Below are 23,064 nucleotides of genomic sequence, written 5' to 3'. Positions count from 1 at the left end.
GATTATTATTACAAAACATACATTACCCACTTCAGCCCTATATACATTTCAGCCATTTGAAAATAGCAGATCTACAATCTCACATTAGATTGCGATTGTACTCAATTCATCTGTAATACATACATTATGATACATACAATACATATTGTAGGTTGACAATGCCTAGATGCCTATTTTAGATGTTTTTTATTAGTGTTTTTTATTGATGTCTCTGCATGTATGAGAGTTGCTGTAACACCTTAATTTCCCCTCTGGGATGAATAAAGTACCTATACTTACCTACCTATATCGTTTATTATTATTTATTTATTTTCATTTCAAGATCCCCCACTTTCATATGCTAGTTTTTTTTCTTTATTGTCACATGATTTTACATAAGGATAGGATAGGATAGGATAGGATAGGATAGGATAGGATAAGGATAATCCTATCCTAACATTACAAGTGAAATTCTTAAAGGGATAGTTTTTGTTCCTATCAATTAGCCTACACATTACACACGGTAGGAGACTCAAATTCAGTCATAGATCAGTCTCCTACCGAAGACTCCGCCGGTCATCAAATAATTGGCTTAGGAAAACGACAAAAACTAAAAAAATATCCATGAATTCAAGGCTTCATGGCATGTGTATTTGATAGAAAATAAGTACGTTTTTGGGTGAACTATCCCTTTAATTGTGTAGGCCCATCAAGGCAGTTAAAAGATAGATAGAGAATTATTAGAGCATGGAAGAGATACAGGGCATCAAAATGTAGCTATAATGTGCATAATAAATTAAGAGTCATGAAATGTATGTAAAGGAGAGTCCATTCAAAACACAGTTCAGTTCAGTCTGTACAGTGGCAACAGGCTTAAAAACTGTTCAGGAGGGACTAAGGAGGGACCCCCGTAAGCAGTGGTGGAAAAGAACCAAGTACATTTACTCAAGTACTGTACTTAAGTATAATTTTTGAAGTATTATTTTACTTTACTGGAGTATTTCCAATTTTCTGTACTTTTACTCCTACTCCATTACATCTGAGAGGCAAATATTATACTTTCACTCCACTACAATTTTTTACTTTGTAGATTTTGATTATTATTAAAAAAAACATACATTAACCACTTCAGAGTCAGACCTATATATAGACCCTCCAGAAAAACGCGGGCAAAAATCCTTGATTATGCGGGCTAAAATCCTTGATTTTGCAATGAAATTTGCGGGGTTTTTTTTGCAATTTTATGCGGTGAAATAGCGGGAAGTTGTGAAATATGCGGCAATATGCGAAAAATGCGAAATATGTGAAAAGTTGCGAAATATGCGAAGCGCATATTATGCGATGCGATGCGCATATTATGCGATGCGATGCGCATATTATGCGATGCGATGCGGCCTTTTTGAAAAAACGTTACCCCCGCATAATTATGCGTCATTTTGCTGATTATGCTGTAAATTCTGCGATCGCATTTTTCTGGAGGGTCTATATATATACTTTGGCTATTTGAAGATAGCAGATCTACAAGCTCAAGCGACGCGTTGTGAGCTTGTAGATCTGCTATTTTCAAAGGATTTTATACATAATGATAACTTGTGAAATGGGACATTGTGCATAATGAGTACTTTTACTTCTAGTACTTAAAGGTAGGGTTTTACTTTGATTTACTTTGGTTAAAACAAGTGTTAAATAGCTCTATACTGTGATAATACTCATTGCTATAGAGTGTTTGTTCAGTAAAAGGAGTCTCCCATATCTCTCCAGCTCTTTATTAAACAGAAAATGCATTTTCAGTGCTCTCTCCTGATTGGCTTACATTTTGTCACCTACCTGAAAATGTACTATATTCTGTTTACTAAAGAGCTGGAGAGATCCCTGTGACCGAACAAACGCTCTATAGCAATGATTACTATCAGAATATAGTACTTTAACCTTTTTAACAAAACAAAATACCCAAAAATATCACTTACCCTACCGTTAAGTATATTTTGATGCCAATACTTATAATACTGTATACTTGTATACTTTTAAATTCTGGTACTTTTACTTTTGCTTGTAACAAAGCATTTCTACATTGTGATATTGCTACTTTTACTCAAGTACAAAATGTGAGTACTTCTTTCAAGTAAGTGTCTATTTGGACCCCCGGTGTGTCCCCAGAACCCTATGTTGAGAAACAGTGGCATTTAAATAAATGAGGGGAGCCAATAATAAGCCAGAGTTGGGGATGTGAATGCATTCTTCATGACATCATTGTGAGAAGAAGGTAAAGTTGTTGACAAACTCGTCTTTCCTGCCCTGCACCTCACCTCAGACTGCATGTTTCAAACAGCATGTCATGCATGTGTAATGACACTTCAACTCTGTTCCTGTTGTGTGTTGCATCTGGTCCCATGGTTGGAACAACTCAGGTGACTTTAACAGTATCTTGAAGCGTCTACTTGGGAAGGCGTCACGTTTTCATCGCAACTAAATTTCACCTGCAGAGAAAATATCTTCAAGGTGTAGTAAGTGATATTTTTTGTTGTTTTGTTGAAATACTGTAAGTGTTAATTAAGTAGCTCTATATTCATGAGTAATCATTGCTATTGAGTGTTTGTTCAGTAACTCCCTGCTGTCTCTCCAGTTCTTTAGTAAACAGAAAATAAATTTTCAGATTGAGATACCATTTGTATCCAACCAGGAGAGAAAACTCATGCAGGATGAACAAGTGACATTGGAAGTAATGACACAAAGTAAAAGTAAAAACTGGACATTTAAGCTGAAATGTACTGTATTTTCTGTTTACTAAAGAGCTGGAGAGACGTGGAGTCTCCTGTTACTAAACAAACACTGATTACTATGACAACAACCATAAAATATCCATGGATAAAATCTCATGACATATTATTGTTCACAACATATTATTGTTCAGAAGTTTGACCACTTCAAATGCTCCAATCTTAAAATAATAACCGGTGATGCATTGAGAGCTTACAGATCGGCTATTTTCACTGCACAACATGGTTCCATATATACAGTGTTCATTTTGTTGACTAAGACCAAAAGACTAAGATTTTGTTTTATTTATATCTAGTCGACTAAGACTAAAACATTTCAGAAGACTAGAAATAGGACTAAAACTAAATGATGTGTTATTGAAAAGACTAAGACTAAATCAGAATTTGCTGTCAAAATGAACACAGAAGACATGCTATGCTGGCTTCTATGGAATCCAAATGACTTAACCCATTGAGACCTGGAACGCATCTCACTTTTCATTTGAGCTAAAAAGCATTATTTTACACTTTGGCTATGAGCTTGTAGATCTGCTATTTTTGAGAAATCGTGAAAATGTGTGCAAATCTTGGAATATATATTGTTCTAGAGCGAACATTTTAAAGGGATTGTAGGTGATTCAGAGATAAACAAAGGAAAAAAATCCAGCAGTTCGTTTCCCCGACCACCAGGGGGTGACGCACGGAGGACTTCCATAGAGTAAGCAGACTTCTAAACGGGCCATGCCGAATATAGGTTACTTTTTTCGGATACAATTCGCGGAACTGCCCGCCCCTGCCGGTTCTCTAAATTTTTATTTTTAAATAGGCTCTTTCATGACAAATTGACCACATATATGAAGTTAAACAACTAAATTCTATCCAAACGCTTTTTGAAAAGTAAATTATGTGCCTAAAAAAAGAAGTTTGAGAGCATTTTAAAACCGAAAGTAAAAAGTTCACACGGACACGGACGCGCACGGATGCGCACATGCGTGCGTGAATTTACGCACCGGATACCCGGATGTGTAACCTAAATAGTAGGGAAAATACGGATTTCAGAAAGAGGAGTGTTTTTCAATGCAGGAAAACACCCCAGCATCATTATATAGTGGCTGATAGAGGGGAAAAAATGCAAAATATATATATAGAGGTATTTTTCAAATATAGGCTTAATGTTGCCTACTATACCTTTAAACTCAAATCTTTGCTTCTGGGGGTCCCTGGAACAACATATTTTGAGATGGGGGTCCGTGGCCAAATACATTATCATTTTGCTGTCCTTGACATGAAAAAGTTTTGAGAACCACTGACATAGAAACATACATTTTTATTTTAAAACTGTTGCTGACTGAGAACTTTAACCCATGAATATCACTCACGCTATACTTTGACATTGTGTGGTTTCCTTCTAGCTGTCCTCATGGCCTCAGCCTGGTCAGGAGAGGAGACGTTTGCGTGCTCCGTGTGTCTGGAGACCCTCAGGGACCCCGCCACCCTGCCCTGTGGACACTCGTACTGCCTGGCCTGTATCCACAACCACTGGGACCACGGACACCCCAGAGGACAATACAACTGTCCACAGGTATGTACCGTATACCCAGTGGTGGAAAGTAACTAAGTACATTTACTCAAGTACTGTACTTAAGTACAATTTTGAGGTATTTGTACTTTACTTGAGTATTTCCAATTTCCAATACTTTTACTTCTACTCCACTACATCTCAGAGGCAAATATTGTACTTTTACTCCACTACAATTATTTGAAAACTTTAGTTACTAGTTACTTTTCAGATATAAATTATGATATAATGAAACATACATTAACCACTTTAGCCCTATTTTATACATAGGCTATTTGAAAATAGCAGATCTACAAGCTCACAACGCGTCGCATCGCGACGCGTTGTGAGCTTGTAGATCGGCTATTTTCAAATATTTTTTACTTTTACTTTTGGTACTTTAAGTACATTTTGATGCCAATACTTTTGTACTTTTACTCAAGTAATTTTTTTATTTGGGATTTTTACTTGTAACGGAGTATTTTTATATTGCAGTATTGGTACTTTTACTTAAGTAAAAAATTTGAGTACTTTTTCCACCACTGCGTATACCTGTTAAAGTGGTGGAAAGTAACTACGTAGATTTACTTAAGTACTGTACTTAGGAGCACTTTTGAGGAATTTCGACTTTTCTGGAGTATTTCCTATTTTCAGTACTTTTACTTCTACTCCACTACATCTCAGAGGCAACTGCTGTACTTTTGCTCCACTACAATTATTTGAAAACCTTAGTTACTAGTTACTTTGTAGATTTTGATTATTATTGCAAAACATACATTAACCACTCCAGCCCTGTATACATTTCGGCCAGTTGAAAATAGCAGATCTACAAGCTCACAATGCGTCGCGATGCATTGTGAGCTTGTAGATCTGCTATTTTCAAAAGATTTGTATACATTTGAAAACGTGAAACAGGACATTCTGCACAATGAGTACTTTTACTTTTGGTACTTGAAGTACATTTTGATGCCAATACGTTTGTACTTTTACTCAAGTAAATTTGGAATTTTCTGACTTTTACTTGTAACAGAGTATTTCTATATTGCAGTTTTGATACTTATACTTGAGTAAAAAATGTACTTCTTCCACCACTGGTACCTACCGGTTACCCCCAGGAGCCAATACAACTGTCCACGAATGTTGACCCGATGGTCAAGATTCAATTTATCCCCTGAACAAGCAGGCAGGCTTTATTAGCTAGTAAAACGTTTCAGCACTTGCGCAGGAAACCGGGTTGAAATCCGGGGTAGAAGAGGAAAGTTACAGTGCAGCTTTAATCCTCTCTCTCAAACTTATGCCAGTGTGCCAGTGATTACTCTCCCTCGTGCCAATGTTGTGGGCACCGCCCAAATGAGTTTCACCCGCTTCTTTAAACCTGTAAACCTGTTATGTGACTTTCTTTTTTAATTGTGTTTGTTGGGTTTTTACAGCAGAAAAACATAACATACAGTCATACATGCATATATATCAACATTTTGGGGGTCCTTGACATGGAAAAGTTGGAGCACCACTGATATAGCAACATACTGTCAGGATTTAGAAAACATTTTTAGATATGTATTTGGCCGCGGACCCCCATCTCAAAATATGTTGTTCCAGGGACCCCCCAGAAGCAAAGATTGGAGTTAAAAATGTTCGCTTAAAAAATATATGACATATTCAAAGATTTGCACAAATGTTCATGATTTTTCAAAAAATATCAGATCTACAAGCTCACAGCCCGGCACTCGGCGCCGCGCTATGAGCTTGTAGATCTGATATTTTTTGATAGCCAAAGAAATCTTAAAATGACACAGATGCGTTCTAGAGCCTTCTGCAGGGTTGGTTTCAGGGTCCAGCATTCACTGCCATTATAGGAGAACAGACTATATACCTATCTAACTAGTGATTTACATGTTAATGGGTGGTGTCAGTGCATTCCAATGACAGTACAAGCTGATTGTTTCTCATTGTGATTCCACAGTGTCGGCAGGTGTTCAACCCTCGCCCGTCTCTGTCCAGGAGCACGGTGCTGATGGAGGCCATGGAGAAACTGAAGACCAGCAGCTTCAAGGAGACCTCCATCTCCTCTGCTCCTCCATCCATGCCTCTCTACCTGGAGCTGATACCTGGGAGGACAGGTAGGACCTGCTCACCATCATCAAACTATACTTGACGATTAACCCATTAAGACCGGGAAAGAATCAGTGTCATTTTTAGATTTCTTTGGCTATTCAAAAATAGCAGATCTACAAGCTCGTAGCGCTCGAGTGCCGCGCTACGAGCTTGTAGATCTGCTATTTTTGAAAAATGGTGAACATTAAGCAAATCTTTGAATATGCATATATTTTAAGTGAACATTTGTAACTCAAATCTTTGCTTCTAGGGGATTCTACAAATGTCTTCTAAATCCTAACAGTTTTCTGAAAAACGTATGTTGCTATAATATCTGTGGTTCTCAAACTTTTTCGTGTTAAGGACCCCCAAGATGATATGTATTTGGCCGCGGACCCCCATCTCAAAATATTTTGTTTCAAGGACCCCCCAGAATCAAGGATGAAAATGGTTCAAAATATGAATTAATGAATGAATTAAATAAATACAATATTCATACTTTGACTATTAACAAATAGCAGATCTACAAGCTCCTAGTGGGTCACTTCGTGCCGCACTAGGAGCTTGTAGATCTGCTTTTTTGGAAGATTTTTGTAAAATCCTGAAAGTGTGAGAACTACTGATTTAGAAGGCATTTGTAGAACAATAATTGTGATGATCTGAAATAACTGTGGTTCTCTACTAACGGTGCCAGACCCCGGTGGTGCTGCGGGGGGGCCCAGCGGTGGGGAGGGGGCCCCCGTCCCGGTCCCGGGGCCTCGGTGGCAGGGCGGCATCTACCCCCAGCTGCCCACCGTGGCCACTAGGGGGAGCTGTCCTCAGCACTACAGGCCCCTGGACCTCTACTGTCACGACGACCAGGAGAGTGTGTGTGCAGAGTGCTGTAACCATGGACATCATGGTCACCATGTACTGACACCTGAGGACGAGAGGACACACAGACAGGTATTATATGAGAGAGAGACAGGTATAATATGAGAGAGAGACAGGTATTATTATATGAGAGAGAGACAGGTATTATATGAGAGAGTGACAGGTATTATTATATGAGAGAGAGACAGGTATTATATGAGAGAGAGACAGGTATTATATGAGAGAGAGACAGGTATAATATGAGAGAGAGACAGGTATTATTATATGAGAGAGAGACAGGTATTATATGAGAGAGAGACAGGTATAATATGAGAGAGAGACAGGTATTATTATATGAGAGAGAGACAGGTATTATATGAGAGAGAGACAGGTATAATATGAGAGAGAGACAGGTATTATATAAGAGAGAGACAGGTATTATATTAGAGAGACAGGTAGTATGAGAGAGAGACAGGTATTATATGAGAGAGAGACAGGTATAATATAGCCTGGTAAACCCTCCCTCCAGAAATCTCATTTGTATTTTATTTCAGGAGTGAGTCTGGCCTGCAGACCTATATGGGCAATTTGGCTCTGGGCTGGAGCTGGGCGGGAGTAATGTAGCTTTGATGTCCAAGTGGCCCTTTGATGTCCAATTAAGCCACTTTAGGCTGCAGTGATTATCACCAGGAGTAATTGGTTTGTCTCTGATGTTAATGAGCAGCTTGTATGAAAGGTGTATTGATTAATGACGTGTGAACCACTCGGGTTCCACCTGATTGGCCTACCCCCGATTGGCCTACAAAACAATGAGCGAGGACGCTGATTGGCTCGGTTATTTGGTAATGCACTAGAAACGCCCATACAAGCCTTCATGCCAGACTCACTCCTGGAATCAAATGGAAATGAGATTTCCGGAGGGAGGGTTTACCAGGCTAGGTATAATATGAGAGAGAGACAGGTATTATATAAGAGAGAGACAGGTATTATATTAGAGAGACAGGTAGTATGAGAGAGAGACAGGTATTATATGAGAGAGAGACAGGTATTATATGAGAGAGAGACGGGTATGAGAGAGAGACAGGTATTATATGAGAGAGAGATAGGTAGTATGACAGAGAGACAGGTATTATGAGAGAGAGACAGGTATTATATGAGAGAGAGACAGGTATTATATGAGAGAGAGACAGTAGTATGACAGAGAGACAGGTAGTATGACAGAGAGACAGGTATTATATGAGAGAGAGACAGGTATTATATGAGAGAGAGACATGTATTATATGAGAGAGAGACAGGTATTATATGAGAGAGAGACAGGTATTATATGAGAGAGAGACAGGTATTATATGAGAGAGAGACAGGTAGTATGAGAGAGAGACAGGTATTATATGAGAGAGAGACAGGTAGTATGAGAGAGAGACAGGTATTATATGAGAGAGAGACAGGTATTATATGAGAGAGAGACAGGTATTATATGAGAGAGAGACATGTATTATATGAGAGAGAGACATGTATTATATGAGAGAGAGACAGGTATTATATGAGAGAGAGACATGTATTATATGAGAGAGAGACAGGTATTATATGAGAGAGAGACAGGTAGTATGAGAGAGAGACAGGTATTATATGAGAGAGAGACAGGTATTATATGAGAGAGAGACAGGTATTATATGAGAGAGAGACAGGTATTATATGAGAGAGAGACAGGTATTATATGAGAGAGAGACAGGTATTATATGAGAGAGAGACAGGTATTATATGAGAGAGAGACAGGTATTATATGAGAGAGAGAAAGGTATTATGACAGAGAGACAGGTAGTATGAGAGAGAGACAGGTAGTATGAGAGAGAGACAGGTATTATATGAGAGAGAGACAGGTATTATATGAGAGAGAGACAGGTAGTATGAGAGAGAGACAGGTATATATACTATAGTCAAACCTGAGGACGAGAGGACAGAGAGACAGGTATTATATGAGAGAGAGACAGGTATATATACTACAGTCAAACCTGAGGACGAGAGGACAGAGAGACAGGTATTATATGAGAGAGAGACAGGTATTATATGAGAGAGAGACAGGTATATATACTATAGTCAAACCTGAGGACGAGAGGACACAGAGACAGGTATTATATGAGAGAGAGACAGGTATATATACTATAGTCAACCCTGAGGACGAGAGGACACAGAGATATTATATGAGAGAGAGACAGGTATTATATGAGAGAGAGACAGGTATTATGACAGAGAGACACAAAAAAAAGGAAGACCTGCCATCTCTGGTTTACTTCCCGTATCTGCGTGAAGTAGTCGGCCGCCTTTTTAGGAGACCGGAAGCAGAATGGAGTCTATTCATTTCAATGGAAGAGTGACACAGCTTCTGAACCATTCTTTAGCTCCACATGGTCACTGAACTAAATTGGACCCGATCGTCACTAAGACACACAATATTCCCAACATGTTCATACTAAAATGGCTTTTTTCAGAGAGACAAATCAGGAAAAAAATCTACTTCATCATTGACCTTTCTCTGTCCCAGCAACACTCTCTCTCGTGGGATCTACAGCAGGTGGCCAGTGACTTTGACCAGTTTCACTTTCAAAACCTTTGTGCATGTCACACAAACAGAATGCGATGTGTTTTGTTGATATAACAAGTTTGTTCATATAGAGTCCTACAGTATCCACAAATCCACCATTTAACTTCCACAAGCCACATTATCAAAACCATTGGTGTCGTGTGCCGCATCCTGTTTGTGTGACGTGCATGATGCAAAGGTTTTGAAAGAAAAACTGGTCAAAGTCACTGGCCACCTACTGCACTGTAGCACCAGTAAACATAGGACGTACGGGAGATCTGCCGTCAGATGCCCGGCGCCCACTGTAACATTTTGCCTGTATAATGGCTCCAATCGGGATGGTGTATCTTCATAAATTAACCATCTTTGATACGCAAACCTGAGGAAGAGAGGAGAAAGAGGCCTACAAAGCCAAAGTGCAGAAACTACATGTTTTAACACATTGACGCACTGACGCACTGCGACGCGTTTTGAGCTTGTAGATCTGCTATGTTTGCTACTTTTGTGTGACATAGAATGGTCCGACATTATATGCAATGTGGCCCTCTGGAGTGAGTGTGGAAACATAGTGGCCCTCTCCATCATTAAAGTTGCATCACCCCTGCACTAGGGAGTAGGGATTGGACCATATGAAAATTACATATCACGGTTATTGTGGCAAAAATAATTGTGCACCAAATGCACTCTTTACCGGTCCGTGTAGAAGTATTAAGTGGTACTGAAATTGCAGCTCAAAACAAAAGCTAATTCCTAGAGTATGACGGAGGACACTTTATTTTCTTTTGTTAACAGTATTTTTGTGTTTTTGTGGTCTTCTGCAGAAGGAGTTAGGTCAGATGCAGCTTGACCTCCAGAAGAGAATCCAGGACACAGAGAAACAGCTCAGAGAACTGCCACAAACCGCCCGGCAACACAAGGTAAACGTTGTCACAAAACCCCCAAGGCACACCTTGGACTTCAGTTCTTTCTCACATCATCACACCAGTGTACCGTTTGTTTCTGACTCCATTTCCCATCATCCTCTCTCCCATGTGCCTCCATTTCCCAGGCTTCTGTCCAGGCTCTACAGACAGAGAGTACAGATGTGTTCTCTGAGATGACCAAGAGCCTAGAGGAGATGGGCATCCAGGTACTGTAAAGTAACTATAAGTACATGTACTCAAGTTTTGTTCGATGGAATTGTGTTTTTCTATGGACCTTGAGTCTGCAACAAAGACATTCATTCATTCAAATACTGTACTTAAGTACAATTTTGAGTTTTTATTTTTACTTTACTGGAGTATTTCCATTTTTCAATACTTTTACGTCTCTTCCACTACACCTCAGAGACAAATATGATACTTTTACTCCACTACAATTATTTGACAACTTTAGTTACTAAATACATTTCGGCCATTTGAAAATAGTAGATCTGATTGATTGATTGATGTACTTTATTTAGTAAGACATGAGAACAGTACATGACAGTACATAACAGTACATGGAAGTACAAATTCACAATACAAGGTCTACTAAACTGGAAATCTCATTAAGCACGCAGCTTGTTTAAGATGAGATCCCCATGCACACAAATGATGACATATAAGAGACAGACAGATATACACACTAGAATGTCATACAATCAGCTTTCAGGTTACTGGTATGAAGAGAGAAAAAAAAAATATATATACAAAGAGGCTCACAATGCGTCGCATTGCGAGCGTGTAGATCGATAGATGTGAAATGGTACATTTTGATACCAATACTTTGGTACTTTTACTCAAGTACATTTTGAAATCCGGATTTTTACTTGCAAAAGAGTACTTCTACATTGCAGTATTGATACTTTTACTTAAGTAAAACATGTGAGTACTTCTTCCATCCAGCTGGGTGAGCTCCTCAGCGCTCATGAGGCCTCTCTGCTCAGCAGAGCGGAGGTGCACATACAGGGTCTCGACCAGGAGGTGGCGCAACTGCGCTGGAGGTGGCGCAACTGTGAGGAGATGGCACGGCTGGCAGAGATGGAGGATCCACTCTGCTTCTTAAAGGTACAGTACACAAATGTTGCATTTATGCTTTTGCAGTGGTGTAAAGTAACATTTACTCAAGTACTGTACTTAAGTACAATTTTTAGGTACTTTTGCTTCTTTTTTGAGGCAAATATTATACTTTTACTCCACTACAATTATTTGAAAACTTTAGTTACTAGTTACTTTGCAGATTTTGATTATTATTACAAAACAAATTACAAATTACATTAACCACTTCAGCCCTATATATATTTTTGAAAATAGCAGATCTACAAGCTCACAATGTGTCGCGATGCAACGCATTCTGAGCTTGTAGTTCGACTTTTTGGTAAACTTGTGAAATGGGACATTCTGCATAATGAGTACTTTTGGTACTTTAAGTACATGTTTATGCCAATACTTTTGTACTTTTACTCAAGCAAATTTTGAATTCCGGACTTTTGATTGTAACAGAGTATTTCTACATTGCAGTATTGATACTTTTACTTAAGTAAGAAATGTGAGTACTCTTTCCACCACTGAGGTTTTCTCATGCCAATACAGCTCCTTTGAATTGAATTGAGTATTGGTTAATATTCAGTGGTTCATCTTTCTGGTCCGTTGTCTTGCGTTCTTTCTCAGAACTTCGTGACCTTAGAGCCCCTGGTGGTCCACACAGGGCTGGGTGGGGGTCCGTGGGGTCTGAGGGGGCAGGAGCAGAGGGTCATAACGGGGGTCCGGTCAGCCATGACACAACTAAGAGACCAGCTCCAGGACCTCTGCAAGACCAGCCTCACCAACATCTTCAGCATAGGTCAGTCCTCCTGTTTCATGGCAAGGAACCCCAAATGTATATGTATTTTGGCCGCAGGCTCCCCATATGAAAAGAATAAAAGAAGAGAAGATCTGTTTTTTTTTGTGAAATGGACATTCTGCATAATGAGTACTTTTACTTTTGTACTTTAAGTATATTTTACAAATACTTTTGTACTTTTGCTGTTTGTAAATGTAGAATTCCGGACTTACTCGTAACAGAGTATTTCTACATTGCAGAATTGATTCATCTGCTATTTTGGAATAGCCAACATATAAATAGATAAGGTGCTTTTGCTGGGGACCCCCTGGAACCCCCTCAAGAACCCCAGGGGGTCCCCGGACCACACTTTGAGAACCAATGCCGTAGGGATCATGACATTTTAGCCGACGATTGATATCGTAAATATAATTGCGATTAACGATGTTGTTTTATAACATATATTCTCAAAATATATTTTACCCCACATAGGAAATAATACATTATATATATATATATATATATTGTGTGTGTGTGTGTGTGTGTGTGTGTGTGTGTGTGTGTGTGTGTGCGTGTGCGTGTGTGCGTGTGTGCGTGTGTGTGTGTGTGTGTGTGTGCGCGTGTGTGTGTGTGTGTGTGTGTGTGTGTGGTTATTGTACTTTGCAGTGAATGACAGCAATATGACAGCAGAAGACGATACTGCGCTGGCATTAGCCGGTGATGTGGCAGACGGCGGTACTGCACCACCAGAGCATACTGCAACAAACACAGGTAAAAACACTTTATCAAACACATACACATTTTTTACAGCTTGGCAAAGCTGTCAATTAACAGTTGCTGCAACTAGTCGTCACTTTCTCGTTACTTTCTCACTTTCTCCCTATTGGCTAAAGGCCAGCCAATGAGCTGGGTCGCCAATGGCTTCCCATACTCTGAACCGCTCTTAAAAGAAAAATCACAAGCTTGTAGATCGGCTGTTTTTGAAAATGTCTGAAGACTAATCTTCTAATGATGCCTAAGCTTATGATGCCCCAAATATTTTTTTTAGGAATCACCTCAGTGGATGAAATGCAAAAAAGTCCCAGGCAAGATACAGGTAACTGTTACAGCCTTCTCTAATCATAAAGCATGAATCACATGTAAAATATTATTTACAATAAAGCATGCATCACGTATAAAATATGAATATCTCATTTTCTTTAGTTTATGACATGACGACCAACCCTCCACCATTACCTCCTCTTCGACCTCAAGGTAAGTTAACATAGATCAGGGGTGGGCATCTTTGTGGGCATCTTTGTTAGCACAAGGTCAATTCCTTTATTAATGTGTGCTCCCCTGATGTGATGTGTTGGGGTTCACATTGGACAGCAGATGGTCTGAATTGGTTGTTGTTCGTCCGGCCTTTCAAATCATTGATAGATGACTTTTTTCTGCTCTCGTGCTGTCTATCCTGGCTGACTTTAGTGGTAGAGTGAACCATTGATTCAGTATGCGCACCAGCTTTTGCCACCGGGTCGTAGTAGTAACTTATCGACACCCCCTTCTGTGACGCAGGCGGAACTGCCTCTCACATGCAGTGGCGTAACGCAGAATCGCGGGGCCTCCCCGCGGGAGTTTCACGTACATGCATGCGCAGCGCGCGTGCATGTGCGTGCACAACCTTTTTCGGGTCTAATTCGGGTCTAATTCGGTCTAATTCTGGTCTAATTCGGTTCTATTTGACCAATATAAATCAACTTTTTTCATATTTTTTTGCTGTAAAAATATTTGTATCAGCGCAGGTGGGGCCCCCCCTGCTGGTGGCCCCCCCGCACCGCACCACTTGCTACCCCTCCGTTACGCCACTGCTCACATGGGCGGAGCGCTTTAAATTACTCCCAAAACTCCTGAAATACTAGTTGGCACCGTGGCGTCGACGATAAGCGTTAGCCTATCAGTCCAGCGTAATATTGTTCTACAGCTGCATTCGTCCAAACCCCGTCCTGCCGCCCTGTGATACAGCCCAAAACCATACAGTGCTCCAACTGATCTCGTGGCGTGCCTCGCTAGGCGTTAGACTGCCGACCCGGAGGTCCATGATCGAATCCCACTGGAGACACTCTTTTTCCGACAACCACAGACAATTGCCGAACGTTGCGAAGTTCGCTTTGAGCCTACTCAGCGCCGTTTGAGTTACGTTTTAGAATCGTAAATCATGTTTTGCGGCGAGCGTTTGCCCAAACTGTCACTCAAAGTGACCACTGGCCAATCACAGCGTGACTTTTCCGGGTCTTGCTCGAGTTGGGTTGCATTTCACTATCACGCATCAGTCCATGTGCCTCGAAAACAAATCCTTCTCATCACACTGTTTACTTTTCATACAATAATTATTTTGTTAGGATTAAGGTTGGGTTTAGGCAAAGTGCCCCCAGAAAGGCGGACCACTCAGCCCGTTTGGTAAAAACAGACTAACAGCCCCTAATATTAAGTTAGGAAGTAGTTGGCCAAAAAAACTGTGACAACGTCGGAGGTGCACGGCTTCTGCCGGACTTGAGCAACGAGAGGCACCGCCGAGCGAGCCGTTAGGCGAGCGAGTTGCCGTGCCGAACGTTGCGAAGTCCGCCAGAACCGACTCAGCGCCGTTCGAGTTATGTAGGGACAGAATCGTAAATTATACTATCGTAAATATTGGGAATACTCTAGGAAAGTTAAAATACCTCAAAATTGTACTCAAGTACAGTACTTGAGTAAATGTACTTAGTTACTTTACACCATTGCTTGTTTCCCCAGACACTCGTTGATCATAAGTGAATGATTATTTTTTGCCTTTTGTTTTCTTGTGACTCCTCCTCCTGTAATGAAGCCTCGTGTCCCCTCCCATCTCGAGCTAGAGGCGGGGCCACGTCGTCTACGTGGCCAGCTGCCACCACCAGCCCCCAAAGAGGCGGAGCCTTATCATGTACCCTCCCACCCTCCCGTCCTAGAGGTAAGACCATTTAAACACCCGCTACAGTATATGGCCGATATACCACCAATATCGATACCGATATTGCATTTTTAAGGCCAATATTACCGATACCGATATGATGACCAATTAATCATGCATCCTGAATAATAGTGGTAAACTCATATTTCCCTCTCTCTCTCTCTCTCTCTCTCTCTCTCTCTCTCTCTCTCTCACTCTCTCTCTAGCCTCAGCCACACCTCCACCTCTCCCTCCACCACGTGTTGAAGGTAATCGTTTGTGTTCGTAGAAACATGTTTCAAACACCAGATACTTCTTAAGACCTGAAGCCGATTCTACAAATGTCTTCTAAATCCCAACAGTATTCTGAAAAAACGTATGTTTCTATATCAGTGGTGCTCAAACTTTTTCATCTCAAAATATTTTGTTCCAGGGACCCCCAGAAGCAAAGATTCGAGTAAAAAGAATTCGCTATATATTAAAAGATTTGCACACATTTTCACGATTTTTCAAAAATAGCAGATCTACAAGCTCGAGTGCCGCGCTATGAGCTTGTGTATCTGCTATTTTTGAATAGCCAAAGAGTAAAATAATGCTTTTTAGCTGAAATCAAAAAGAGACACAGACGCGTTCCAGGTCTTAATGGGTTAAGCAAAAGTCTGGAAGGAGAAGGACAGTAAAGTTCATGAGGTTATAGCTTCAGCCTTCCTTTACAGTACCTTGTAAAGCTATGCATATACCACACGTTTCCCGAGGAGCTTACTGGGGAAGAGGGGACGTGTCAATTATGGGCATCACCTCCTGGTGTTGTCAGTCATTCAATTCATTTGAGGGATCAAATCAGTCGTCAATAATTTGGGAACACAACCTGACATAACTCAAAAAGGGTGATATTAGTCTGCCTACTTACTTACCCTAGAAGATATCCCTCCACTTAGCTCATACATGGGCAACTGGCGGCCCGGGGGCCACATGCGGCCCCCACCTTCACTTAATGCGGCCCGCAGGTTAATATCAGAATACTGATATATTATTGATTTCAGCTGTTTACAATTCCAAACATGCAAACATGACCCGCTTTAATTACTTCAGTCTATATTAGTAGCTTAATGACTTAAAACTCTATTGTCTTTTTCACGTCCAATGTATTTGTATTTAAGTTCATAAAGTTAACATAAGTATAACTAAATGCATTTGAAACTAGAAAAAGTGCTCCTCGGAGCACAAGTCTCCACCAGGTCAGGTAGATTATTGTGGCCTCCTGGTGGCGCTATAATAGGCCAATGTGAAAAGGGTGCCATTTCTTCTTAGGCCTTGCACAACAATCGGACACTGCATTCATGATTTGAGGCATTTTGTTCCAAGAATGTGGTTTGCTAAATTAGACCTGCTGGTGGCGCTATAACAGGCCAAGGTGAAAAGGGTGGCATTTCTTCCTCGGCCTAGTGGGAATGTGCGTGCAAAATTTCACGGAAATCGCACACTGCGTTCATGATTTGAGGCATTTTGTTCAAAAGGGACCTATCCTGCAAACTTTGGAAGCCAATGTTAGCCAAGTAGGATGGAATATGAAATATCAGACACATCCATCTTGATCACATGACTATAGAGATACTGTGTACCGATTTGCGTGATTTTTGGACAGAATCTGAAGGAGTAAGAACAAAAAATGTGTATTACAAAACTCAGCCTCCTGGTGGCGCTCTAAAAGGTATATGTGAAAAATGCAGGGCAAAGGTTTTTCCTTGGCCTCTAGGGAGTGTGCGTGCAAAGTTTCACACAGATCGGTGCAGTTATAGCTAAAAACGTGAATCGGCCTGTTATAGCGCCACCATGGGGATGATTTGAACGTTTTCAAGTGTCATTTCTTTTTGGGCCAAGTGGCAATCTCTGTGGAAAACTTCACGAAAATCGCATGCTGCGTTCATGATTTGAGGCATTTTGTTCAAAATGAACCAATCCTGTAAACTTTGGAAGCCAATTTTAGCCAATCATGATGGAATATGGGAAATCAGACAGATCCGTGTTGATCACATGGCTATAGAGATACTGTGTACCGATTTGCGTGGTTTTTGGACAAAATCTGTAGGAGTAATAGCAAAAAAATTGTTTTGCAAAAGTCTGCCTCATGATGGCGCTATGACAGGTTGATCTGAAAAATGTGGGGCAGAGGTTCTGCTGTGGCATCCAGGGAGTGTGTGTGCGCAGTTTCACAGCGACCGGGCCAACGGTGGCGGAGATTAGCTGGTCGCAGACAGAAGGACGGACACACACACACACGCACACACACACACACAGACGGACGGATGGATGGACGGACAGGGGGCAAAACATACTCTCTCGCCATGCCTTTCACAGAGCTACAGACGCAAAGAGCTTCAGACGCACAGAGCTACAGACGCACAGAGCTTCAGACGCACAGAGCTACAGACGCACAGAGCTTCAGACGCACAGAGCTACAGACGCACAGAGCTTCAGACGCACAGAGCTTCAGATGCACAGAGCTTTGTAGAATTATAGGAGGATTATATATAGTTATATATATTATATATATCATATATTAGGCTACTGCTAAGAGCAAGGCTCAAGAGCCATTGATCATAAATTTTAATCAGCTGTGTGGAGGGAGATCTTGTAGGGTTAAAGGTAAGTAGGCAGACTTCACTGGCCTGTTACTTACTATAACCTTGCTGTAAATGCTGACAGATATGACAAGCAGGTTTTTGTTTTGCACTTCAGTGCCGAGGTTTCCAAACCATACGGTTAAATGAGGAACCATCAACACCATGGACATTAACCCTGACTGACTGACGTTTTCTCTCTTCATTCTTTAGCATCTAATGTGACAACAGACCAGACAACAGCAGTCAACCCAGAGCCCAAAACTAGAGAAGACATGTTGAAATGTAAGTGTGTTTAATTCAAAACCAGAGAGGACATGTAACCAAGATTTGTCTCAAACAATGGGTTTAATTTGATCTCCTGCTATGCCACAAAAATTTGTAATGCCCTACCAAAAGTCATGAAGGAGTGTAATATCATACTCCCCTTCAAAACCGCCCTAAAAGAGCACTTACAGGTGGCTGCAATTCGAAACTGGCCCCTGTGAAAGTCAAAGCCTTGAATTCCTAGAGATTTTTTTGGTTTTTGTCGCATTCCTAAGACAATAATTTGATGGTAGGAGACCCTGTCATCACATTTTTGTCTCAGGACAAAAACTATAATAAAAAAAAATCTCCATTGATTCAATGCTTCATGGGGTGTGTAATTGATAGAAAATAAGTAATTTGTTTGTTTTATACGTTCAGCAGAGCTACAATATCACTATTGCAGTGGTGGAAAAGTTCTCAAATGTTTTACTTAGGTAAAAGTACCAATACTGCAATATAGAAATACTCTGTTCCAAGTAAAAGTCCAGAATTGAAAATGTACTTGAGTAAAAGTACAAAAGTATTGGTATCAAAATATACTTAAAGTACCGAAAGTAAAATAGCTAAAATGTTTGAAAATAGCCTAGGTATAAAATAGGGCTAAAGTGGTTAATGTATGTTTTATAATATCATGATTTATATCTGAAAATAAACTAGTAACTAAAGTTTTCAAATAATGGTAGTGGAGTAAAATACAATATTTGGTTCTGAAATGTGGAGTAGAAGTAAAAGTATTGGAAATTGGAAATACTCAAGGAAATACCTCAAAATGTAAATAAAAATAAATAAATAAACAAAATAACAAATAATAGCAACAAAATAGATAAAAAAAAGTTGAACGAATCAATGGATTAAGTTGGATTAAATGCTGCCACCCCTCTGCTTCTCTCCATGCAGATCACTTTGAGCCCACCCTGGACCCCCACACGGCCTACCGTAACGTGTTGGTGTCAGACGGGGGTCGTAAGGCCACGCTGCGGGCAGAGAACCAGAACCCAGCGGACCACCCAGACCGCTTCACCTACTGGAGGCAGATCCTCTGTAGCCAGGGCCTGGCTGGAAGCCCTTACTACTGGGAGACGGACTGGACCGGACAGAAGGTACTAGACCCCTTATCTCCATATTTAACCCATCAAATAATGGTTGTGTCATTTTAGATTTCTTTGGCTATTAAAAAAATAGCAGATCTACAAGCTTGTAGATCTTTTGTGAAAAATCTTGAAAATGTGTGCAAATCTTTGAATATATACTTTTTTAAAGCGAACATTTGTAACTCAAATCTTTGCTTCTGGGGGTCCCTGGAACAAAATATTTTACAAATGTTCGCTTTGAAATATATATATATATATTCAAAGATTTGCTAAATGTTCACGATTATAAACAAAAATTGCTTGTAGATCTGCAATTTTTTAATAGCCAAAGAAACCAAAAAATTACACGGATGCGTTCCCGGTCTTAATGGGTTAAACTTTTGATGTTTTTTTGTTTCGTATGAATGTTCTACTTGGCAGTGGTGGAAAGTAATTAAAGGGATACTTCACTTTAGGGCCGGGGACACATTTAAAAAAAATATTAAAAATAAATGAAAAAAGTTATGGAAAATTCATGGCCCCCTCACGCATTAGTAGGACACTCTAATGCGTGAGGGGGCCATGAATTTTCCATAACTTTTTTCATTTATTTTTAATATTTTTTTTAAATGAGTCCCCGGCCCGAAAGTGAAGTATCCCTTTAAGTACATGTACTCAAGTACTGTACTTAAAGTTAGGGTAAGTGATTAGGGTAAGTGATATATATATATATATATATATATATATATATATATATATATATATATATATATATATATATATAAATGTTTTGGTTAAAAAGGTTAAAGTACTATATTCTGATAGTAATCATTGCTACAGAGCGTTTGTTCGGTCACAGGGGTCTCTCCAGCTCTTTATTAAACAGAATATAGCACATTTTCAGGTAGGTGACAACATTTAAGCCAATCAGGACTCAGGAGAGAGCACAGAAAATGCATTTTTTTGTTTAATAAAGAGCTGGTACTTTAAGTAAATTTTTATACCAATACTTTTGTACTTTTACTCAAGTAAATTTTGAATTCCGGACTATTATTTCTACATTGCAGTATTGCTACTTTTTCCACCACTGGTGATCTGTACACTTCTGCAAGAAGGGAGAAATAAAAGTTGTCAATTAGTCTATAGTACACAGCTGAATGGAATGGTACATCAATTTCATCCGCTTGTATCCGTGATCTTATTACTTATATTTAACAAATAAATATCATGCAACTTTTTAAGGTCATAGGGTTCTACTTTAAGGTTCTACTATCAACCATCATAGCTGTAATTTGACTACTTCTCAACAGTGGTGGAAAAAGTACTCAAATTCTTTACTTAAGTAAAAGTACCAATACTGCAATATAAAAATACTCTGTTACAAGTAATAGTCCAGAATTCAAAATTTACTTGAGTAAAAGTACAAAAGTATTGGCATCAAAATGTACTTAAAGTATGAAAAGTAAAAGTACTAAATATTTGAAAATAGCAGATCTACAAGCTCACAACGCGTCGCGTTGCGACGCGTTGTGAGCTTGTAGATCGGCTATTTTCAAATTGCCTTGGTATAAAATAGGGCTGAATTGGTTAATGTATGTTTCATGATGTAATAATTTATATCTGAAAAGTAACTAGTAACTTTTCAAATAAATGTAGTGGAGTAAAAGTACAATATTTGCCTCCGAGATGTAGTGGAGTAGAAGTAAAAGTATTGGAAATTGGAAATACTCAAGTAAAGTACAAATACCTCAAAATTATACTTAAGTACAGTACTTAAGTAAATGTACTTAGTTACTTTCCACCACTGGTTCTACTATCAACCATCATAGCTGTAACTTGACTACTTCTCAATGGACGTCCTCCTCTCCCTCCACACAGATAACCATGGGCGTGGCCTACAGGGAGCTGGACCGCAAGAGCTCGGACGACCAGAGCCGCCTGGGCCGCAACGCTCAGTCCTGGTGCCTGTACTGGTCCGGGTCCGGGTTCTCCTTCTGGCACCGGGGCCAGGAGACCCCGCTGGGCTCCTCCCCCAAGGCCCGGCGGGTCGGGGTCTACGTGGACCAGCACGCCGGCGTCCTGGCCTTCTACCGCGTACACAACGGCCGGGCCCAGCTCATACACCGCCACCAGGAGGCCCAGTTCAACGGAGCCCTGTACCCGGGGTTCAGGTTCTGGACCGGAGCCGGGTCCACCGTGACCGTCTGCAAACTGGACTGAGCTTTTGTAAGGATGGAAAGAAAAAAGTAGTAGTCAGATATTTTACTTAACCCATTAAGACCTGAGGTTTTTTGAAAGTTTTGAAATTTTGAAACATTTTGAGAAAAAAAAATCTAAAACATTTTCTTTCAAGATTTTTTTTTTCAAGATTTTTTTCAAAAATAGCAGATCTACAAGCTCGTAGCGCGGCACTCGGTGCCGCGCTATGAGCTTGTATATCTGCTATTTTTGAATAGCCAAAAGACATCTAAAGTGACACAGATGCGTTCCAGGTATCAATGGGTTAAGTAAAAGTATTGCAGTGTAGAAATACTCTGTTACTGTTAAGTAAAAGTCTGGTAATCGAAAAATCACTTGAGTAAAAAGTGTTGGCACCAAAATAAACTTAAAGTACCAAAAGTAAAAGTACTCATCGTGGAGAATGTCCCATTTCACAAGTTCATACTGTGTATACACATCTCTTGAAAATGGCAGATCTACAAGCTCACAATAGGTCGCATCCCGATGCATTGTGAGCTTGTGAGCTTGTGATTTTCAAATTGTTAATTTATCTAAATCTGCAAAGTAACTAGTAACTATAAAGTTTTCAAGTAAAAGTGTAAAAAATGGGAAATACTTAAGTGTACTTAAGTACAGTACTTGAGTAAATGTACTTAGTTACTTTACACCACTGCTGAATACAAAACGGGAGAAAAGTCACTTTTCGATAAAAATCTGCTTGAGATAAAAAGCTGTGAATGGCCCGTTGAAAGGAGTGAGTAACACGAGCGTTTTGATTGTTGTTATTGTTGTTATTGTTATGAACGGACCTCTTTCTGGATATTATGCAACTCAAAACCTGACTACTGTCATAACAACTTGTATAACAACCAGCAACAACAAATACCAATACTGCTGATTTAAATATTATTCAATTAAATATGATTTATTTAAAGGGATAGTTACCAAAAAACATATTTTTTTCCTATCGATTAGTCACCCCATGGAGACTTGAATTTATGGATATTTTTTTTGTTTTTAGGAGACACAAAGGAGACTCTTTGTGTCTCCTACCGGAACCGCTGCCGGTCATCAAATTATTGGCTTAGGAATGTGACAAAAACACAAAAAAATATCCATGCACAGAAAAAAATGTCATTTTGGGGTTGAACAATCCCTTTAATATTTTGGGCCTTATCCTGGGCCTAAACCCCTTATGCCTAAACGTTTTAGGCATTTTGTACTGTTTTGAAAAACACATTTTAAAATAGTTCACCTTCACCTTTCATCTATAGAAGGAGGGGTATTTTCAAGTCGTTT

General features: G+C 39.9%; 1 protein-coding gene across 2 annotated transcripts; it reads left to right on the top strand.

Moving 5' to 3' along the window:
* Positions 1–2,319: 2,319 nt before the first annotated feature.
* ftr86 (finTRIM family, member 86) lies at positions 2,320–21,783 on the top strand. 2 transcript variants are annotated; one of them, XM_080428074.1, is made up of 16 exons: positions 2,320–2,478; positions 4,148–4,317; positions 6,257–6,413; positions 7,082–7,332; positions 10,639–10,734; positions 10,866–10,946; positions 11,683–11,844; positions 12,448–12,619; positions 13,265–13,369; positions 13,647–13,694; positions 13,802–13,852; positions 15,444–15,566; positions 15,773–15,814; positions 18,380–18,451; positions 19,373–19,575; positions 21,424–21,783. In XM_080428074.1, exons 2-16 carry the CDS (start codon positions 4,156–4,158, stop codon positions 21,763–21,765), a joined length of 2,067 nt encoding a protein of 688 aa, XP_080284200.1. In that variant the 5' UTR covers positions 2,320–2,478; positions 4,148–4,155; the 3' UTR covers positions 21,766–21,783. The 2 variants fall into 2 exon arrangements, with proteins under 2 accessions (XP_080284200.1, XP_080284199.1); XM_080428073.1 differs by having other exon boundaries at positions 2,320–2,483.
* The last annotated feature ends 1,281 nt before the right edge of the window (positions 21,784–23,064 follow it).

The sequence above is a fragment of the Gymnoscopelus braueri genome (genome assembly GCF_963280865.1).
Source record: "Gymnoscopelus braueri genome assembly, chromosome: 5".
NCBI lineage: Eukaryota > Metazoa > Chordata > Actinopteri > Myctophiformes > Myctophidae > Gymnoscopelus > Gymnoscopelus braueri.
The sequence above is the reverse complement of the archived record's forward strand: the minus strand, read 5'-3'. Positions and strand labels throughout refer to the sequence as shown.